The following is a 7,365-nucleotide window of genomic DNA, read 5'->3' on the forward strand; positions in this document are numbered from 1 at the left end:
GTCTAGTAATCACTAATATGCCATACAAATCAACATGGCATTAAGAAATGTTTACACTTGTTTTTTTTTTTAAACATGGATATTGATATGCTTATGGATATGTGCATCGACACGAAGTATAGATTCAATTTTAAGGTATCACTTTAATCATATCATTTACAATAAATATAATGGAAAGAATAACATAAGAATACTCAGAGAATTTTGCCAAAATAAATTTTATTATAATGAATAGGAGTTTGGTTTGACTCAATACATTATATGAAACCTGGGTATTATAGAGTAGTTGTTACAAGGATAGTAGCCACATGGCATGCAAATCTTAATAGGCACATTGGATTGGCACTTGAGATATTCTTATATGACTCAACACATTGTGTGTTATATGGATGATATGATACAAGAGTTTCATGAATCATTGCCAATTGGCATGGAGATTTGAATGGACACACAAGACCAATAAAGCAAAGGATTTTTGAACCATCGACTTCCAGCATATCCATATCATCTAGCACAAAGGAATCACTCACCACAACAAAATAGTCAATCGAGAATTATGTGCTTCACCTAAACCTTGTACAATATCTACATGTACAAAAAAATACATACATGAATCCCTTTTAACAAAAATATCTAGACAACTGCATAAATAGAAGCAACACAAAATAGGGCCAATTTACCTATAAACTGATCTGTTGAAGAAAAGATTGAATCGTTGCTGATCAAAACCCATTACAAATGATAGGAAAAAAAAAAACATCAATTCCATCAAATATAAAAGTCACTAACAAAATGAATAAAATTTGGCACCACAAAATATAGCAAATTTACTCGTAAATTGAGCTACAAAATCTCTGCTCTACCTTGTGTTTGGTGCTACAACAACAATTGATCTTTAAGTTCAAATTAGCATCAGATCCTATTGTAAAGATAGTAGAAAAGGAAAAACACAAAGATGAAGAAAGAGAAAGTGTGTGAGTATTCATAAGAGAGAAATAAATGAGCTCCTATCCAATCTTTCCCAAATTGATCTTTACAAAAGATAATAGCAAGAGTTAGTATTTACATGAATGTATACTGAAAAAATAGTAGAAAGGAGGAAACATAGAGAGAGAAAGAGAGAGGGAGAGAGAGATGAGTACTTATGCAATGTCACCCAAAATTATATCTGCAATAAAACAACAACAAGGGTTAGAACTAGCATCATACTGTATTAAAAAGATAGTAGCAAAAAAAAACCAAACAAAGAGAGAGAGAGAGATTAACACTTTTACCTCTTGCTCCAAATAAACTCTGTACAAAAAACAACAATTAGAATCAACATCAAATTCTATTGAAAACACAACATAAAAGAGAAACAACACACAAAGAGGGGGGAAGAGAGAGAGAGAGAGAGAGAGAGAGAGAGAGAGAGAGAGAGAGAGAGAGATGAGCACTTGTGTCTCTTGCGCAAAACGACCTTTGCAATAAACCAACAATAACAGTAAGACATGACATCAAACCCTATTGAAAAAATAGCAAACAAGAGAAAATGCAAAGAGAGATGGGGCACTTGTGTTTTGCCCAAAATCTGGAGCTGCACAAAGAAAAAAGTGCAAAGGTAAGCAAAACACTCAAAACCCTAATTACTCTCACCAAGGAGTTTCAATGGAGACAAAAATTCACCACTATGGAGAAGAAAAGGGAAAGTGGTCTGTTGCTCCACTCTTGGGTCAAACTGATTCCGTGAGAGGAAAAAAAACCAAAATTGAAAATTCTCCAAAAAAGGGGGAAATATACGATGTCAGAAACTCAAATTTTGTATACTATTCATTCATTCATTTTTTAAATCTCCCCTACTACCTCTCTTTTTAAATAAAAACCCAAGATTTGGAGAGAGAAGATTCACCCTCCATGGATGTCAACATCTAGCCTTCCTATTGGCCAATCCAAAAGGCCCACATCTTAAACTGTATTACTTTTAGGGGTCTATTTGTGAGTTCATTTTTTTTCTAATACTCTCTTTTTTTCTAAATCATATTTCCTTCTCTTATATTGAAAATAAAATTAATACTTTTATCTTAAAATAAATAAATACTTATTTTATATTTAAAAATAATATTTTAAATAAATATATTTTTAAATATGTTTAATTCTCTCTCCTCTCTCTCTGTCTGTCTTTGCATCTCTCTTGTATACCATTCCTCTATTTAATTTTAAATCATTATTTTATAAAATTTCTCTCTTTTTCTCTCCATCTTCCATCCCCCTCTCCTCTCTCTCTCTCTCTCTCTCTCTCTCTGTGTCTCTGTGTCTCTCTCTCTCTCTCTAAACACAATGTTGAAAAGAAATGTGGAGAGAGAGAGAGAGAGAAGGTCTTATCTTGAGGATGGAAAACACATGTTTACTCCCTCGTGGCCATCTCCTTATCCTTCCTTGTCTTCTTCTTCCACTTCCTCTTTGCACTTTCCTTCATGGGCTTCTCCTTTTCCTTCATGCTTGCCTTAGCCTTCTCCTTCTCTTTCTTGCTCTCCTCTCCTCTCTCTCTCTCTCTCTCTCTCTCTCTCTCTCTCTCTCTCTCTCTCTCAAATGGGACGAAATAGTTACACAAAAAGTATAAGAGTCCATATATAGTGATGCTATTAGCAATGCTTTTAGTGGTGCCAGCAAAGTGGGACATTAACTAGCATTGCTATCATTCCATTTCCTTGTAGTGCCCTTTGTTTATCATGCATTATAAAATTATTGTTTTTTAAGTGTAGCTCCCGAGGTGTGGTGGCTCTACTTTCAATTATGTTATATTTTGGTTTGGGAAGAAAAAAAACTTGAATACTTTCAAATGAATTAATTGTAATATCAAAACTTCATATCTTTCTAGAGGTCACAATCATTTTTTGGAGTAGTACAAAATAGTTAACATTTCAAGTGTATGTAGGCCAATTATCCATGGCAACAATATACGACATGTCTATAGTCCAAACACTTGTGAACCCCAAAATACAACATTTTGAATAGAAAAATGACATGAACTTCTCTACTATAAAATATTTAAGAAGGATCACTAAGTCTTAGCACAGAGTATAACATAACAGAGAGTATTTCAAGGTACCATGATTTCAAGTGTTTAAGTCACATTGAACATGAAACCGCATGATTTCATTTTTGCAAAGTGGAATACATACCATGACTTAGAGATGACTTGCAATAATACCAATGCTAAGAACGACTAGTTACACCTCTCCATCCCAAAGCTCTTGGATTGTTTTGTAAGGGCTACTTGTGTTGTCACAAAGGTATTCACACATGGACAATCTTTTTTGTTGTAGTTGTGAGATCACGTTTAAATCATCACTTGTAAGCTGCCAATCAAAGATGTTGATATTCTCCAATTGATGAGTAAGATTATAACTCTTTGGCAAGACACTAACTCCGCTTTGTACACCCCATTTCAATACAATCTGCAAAAAAGAGCTACACATGAGAGTGGATTCGTGTAATCTTTATCTTTCGTCACTTCGTACGTATATGTATGTATGTATATATATATATATATATATATATATATGCTTGTATGGACAGATCTTGACATGTAAAAGGGAGATGAGAGGAATCTGTTTTCAGATCAGAACAGTATTAAGAAAACGTTTTTCAGAAGAGCCAGTGCACGTGTCTATTCGACAGGACGCATGCCGCCTATCTTGCAAACTGTCAATTTTCCTGAAAGCCAGGGCACGTGGCAGACGTGAGTGCACGGGCACAGTAGAAAATATCCGCTTCCGGTGATGATCTGTGACAGCTCGACAAAGTCAAGTTAATATTAATCTAGTCCATTCAGTACCTGTCCTCGTGACCTGCCATGGCGTGTGGCGATGCCCTGCACCGCGGGATGGTCCAGCACTTCGCAGCTTCCATACTTAGTTCCTGGAGCTCCCAACGGAGACCACGCGCTCACGTGCACGCCCTTCGACTCACAAAACTCCCGCAGTTTCTTCTGCTGCCATATCGGATGCATCTCAACCTGGGCCGCAATATAATCACGAAGAGATGAGAGGCACTCCCTTATCATCGGTTGCAGCTAATCCCACATGATCATGCGACTAATTCTAACAAAATCTAGTAGCTAATTACATCACCTGATTGACGGCCGGTGCCAGCTCTGCATACTCAAGTAGGTCTGCTAGCTTCTTCGTCGAGAAGTTGCTCACCCCGATCGCTTTAGTCAGCCCCTGATAAGCGCACTGCTCCATCGCCCGCCACGAGCCTTGCAAGTCCAGTGGAAGGAACTCCCTCTCCTTAGGTGGGATGCGGGCTCCCTTCGTGAACCTCACGGGGAAATGCATCAGGTAAAGATCAAGATAATCCAGCTGCAAGGCACTGTGATTCCGAAAGATAAAAACTCGATACCCAACAGAAACCATGAAAACTGTTAGATAAGCAGACTTGGGGATTGAGACTCCGTGCATAATCATATATCTCCCTATCGCAAGCACTTAAAGTCGTTATTTAGCGATGGATTGCTTATCGTATGAAAGTCGACAAGAGGTCGATATTGAACTTACTTCAGGGAGGTCAAGAGAGCAGGTTTGACATCGTCGGGGCTGTTATCATCGCACCAGAGCTTGGATGTGATGAACATGTCTTCTCTTCTGACGAGGCCTGATTGGAAAGCCATATCGAGAGCTTTGCCAATCGCGGCCTCGGTGCCATAGTATTTGGCAGTGTCGATGTGCCGGTAGCCAATCTGGCCGCATGAATCATAAATGCACCACATGTGCATGCAACAGATGGACGTTAAAAATAAACTTATAGTAGGTATGAGCGTAACAGGTTAAACGTACAATACGTGTGTAACAGATTTAATGTTAAGACTCAAAGTAGTGACAATAGTGCAGACGGCACTACGAATATATATATCTATATACATCTTATACTTAAGCGATTGGCATGTACCTGTATTGCCTGCAGGACGGCGGCCGTGACTTCATCAGAGGAAGAGGTGAAGTTGACGGTGCCAAGGCCGACTGCAGGAATAAACTGGCCGGTGTTTAGCCGAAAGCCTCTCATGTTAAAACTCACGTCAGGTAAGGGATCCATCTCATGCATAAACTGGTAAATTATGAGCACTTGATGGTGCTTCTGCTGACGCTGATCATGCTGATGATCATATCGACGATGCCATTCGTGACATCGAGAACAGCGACGATGGGCAGCAGTGTATTACGTACTTTCTCATAACAGTGACGTCGTCGAATAGAAACGTGTGTGCACGTCGAACGTGCTCGGGTCATAATATGGGCAGTGTACGTCGGGCATCTGAGAGAGAGAGAAAGAGAGAGAGAGAGAGAGAGAGAGAGAGAGAAAGACGGGGGTGCAGGGACTCGTGCTGATCGTCCTGAGAGGCTACGTCCTCCGGAGTCCGTGTCTCTCTCTCTCTCTCTCCCACTGTCCTTTCTGTGACCCGCACGGACCACCAGTGATCGAGTGGCTTGGGGATGACCCACGATAAGACAGACGCACTCTCTCTCTCCGCGGAGTCTTTCTAGCCCGAGAGAGAGAGAGAGAGAGAGAGAGAGAGAGAGAGAGTTTTTGGGGGGCCTGGTGGAGAGTGGGTGGAAGAGAGACACTGCCGGCCCCTTTCCACAGGACATTCCGAGCGGCGCATAGTTGGTGGTGGGTACCGCCACCACCACAAGAGATGCAGACGACAGACAATATCCGTCTGCCTCACCTGAGAGTCGAGAGTCGAGACTCGGAGGCTAGAGGCCGATCGAACTGTAAGAGAGCCGAGAGCAAGGAGGGAAAGAGCAACGAAAAATATCGTTCTCCCAAAGCCGAACAGTTGTTGCATTCTCGTCATCACGTGAGATCTTCGTGAGGCACGCCGCACATCACTCTAGGTAAGGGCTTAAGAAGTAAAGGTAGTCACATTTTTAGGGCCAGGTCACACGTGTGCTGACTTTCATAAGTCGCCAAAGTTATTGATTCCTTGGGTGTCTTGTGCTGTTGACTTTGACCATGTCAAAATTTATACTTGGTGTGGTTTACAAAGTACCCTCGAATTCCGGGTCCTGCATTTACTAAGGCCAAATAATGTGACATGGTGATCAACAATACATCACAATCCTCTCTCTTACCTCAAGTTCCTTTGTCCTCCACTTGTCCTATCTGTCTCTTTTGCTCTCATCTACATGCATCGTCTGAGAAGGCTCTACCTAATTGTGCACTTGCAGGTGGAGGCAATGCTAGAAAGTGAGTTGAATCCCTCCCACATGACAATAAACCTATGTAGGGATAAGAAGACAAAATGAATATATTTTTTGTAGGGAGATGAAAACAACACGGCATAATGTGTTCTCTTTCATTGTTTTGATGACATTTACAAAGTCTAATAAGAGCCTGATTTCCCACACCATAAAGCCAACATAACTCTATGCAAATTATTGAAAATCAACACCTTATTCCTTAGGGTCATGTCACATGCAAGTATTAATTAGAACTTTTTGAAGTCAAGTATAATTATCCCTACAAGCATGGAAAGCTTGAAAATATGACATACCAAAATAGATCCACCATGTCGTGTGATATAATATCCAATAGATGAAATAGTAATAGAGTCCAACTTTATAGGGAGTTCACTTATACGCCTCTATTGACACTTGTTGGGTTATTTGCATGAGGAGTTGAATTAGTTTGGAGAACTGGACATGGAGATTTAACAAGTGGCTTACATGCCTAGTGGAACTTTAGTCTTCTTTATATTACTTAACAAGTTCATATGGTTCATACTTAAGTTTAGATGTCTATAGGATAGTTTACATAGGAAGAGTCTTACCTAGCTTTAATGTATGTTTTTGGTGACTTTAGGAAGGGCTTTTTGGGTTGAAATTGAACATTAAGGGTGGTGAATTCAATGTAACTTTGGGGAGAACAGGGGTGCCATCTACTGGAAATTTGTTGACAAACTGTGAAGGAAAAGGGACACATCTCATGCTTTTTGTTCATGAATAGAAGTAGCTCATAGTAGAGTAGCACCAAGATAGAGCCAAAACATAATGAGAGAGAGTACTTGGAGGTCATTTATGGATTGATCTACAAAAAATCTCTATTGTAATACATGGTATACAAGCCGAATAATACTGTAGTCCATAGCTTTGGCAATGAAGTTCTCTTGATCTGAATGCCTTTCCTTACCTATAGTTATCTCCTTGCGACATAGCATCGATAGATTTGAAGATTTCTTGATGTGTTGCTGAAGTATTGATGTAAAAGCTTATTTTAGGCTGAAATAAGTGTCTTCTACAAGCTCTAGCATAGAGCTTTTGGATTTATGTGGACTACTTTGTCTTGAATGGAATCTATGCATATACGGATTTTATTCCTAGCAAG

The 7,365-nt window shown here is 39.5% G+C and overlaps 1 protein-coding gene across 2 annotated transcripts; it reads right to left on the bottom strand.

The window, feature by feature from the left end:
• Positions 1 to 250: 250 nt before the first annotated feature.
• On the bottom strand, positions 251 to 5,316 carry LOC148021318 (NADPH-dependent aldo-keto reductase, chloroplastic-like). Of its 2 annotated transcripts, XR_015694709.1 has the most exons (6): positions 4,930 to 5,316; positions 4,539 to 4,720; positions 4,113 to 4,353; positions 3,818 to 3,997; positions 681 to 3,437; positions 251 to 585 (listed from the first exon to the last, which is right to left on the bottom strand). XR_015694709.1 is itself a non-coding variant. In XM_087699192.1 (5 exons), the coding sequence occupies exons 1-5, from the start codon at positions 5,080 to 5,082 to the stop codon at positions 3,210 to 3,212; spliced, it is 984 nt and encodes a 327-aa protein (XP_087555318.1). In that variant the 5' UTR covers positions 5,083 to 5,316; the 3' UTR covers positions 251 to 3,209. The 2 variants fall into 2 exon arrangements, 1 of the variants encoding a protein (XP_087555318.1); XM_087699192.1 differs by having other exon boundaries at positions 251 to 3,437.
• Positions 5,317 to 7,365: the final 2,049 nt, after the last annotated feature.

This window comes from Lygodium microphyllum, chromosome 18, assembly GCF_053477565.2.
Source record: "Lygodium microphyllum isolate KBCC chromosome 18, Lygodium_microphyllum_v1.1.10, whole genome shotgun sequence".
NCBI lineage: Eukaryota > Viridiplantae > Streptophyta > Polypodiopsida > Schizaeales > Lygodiaceae > Lygodium > Lygodium microphyllum.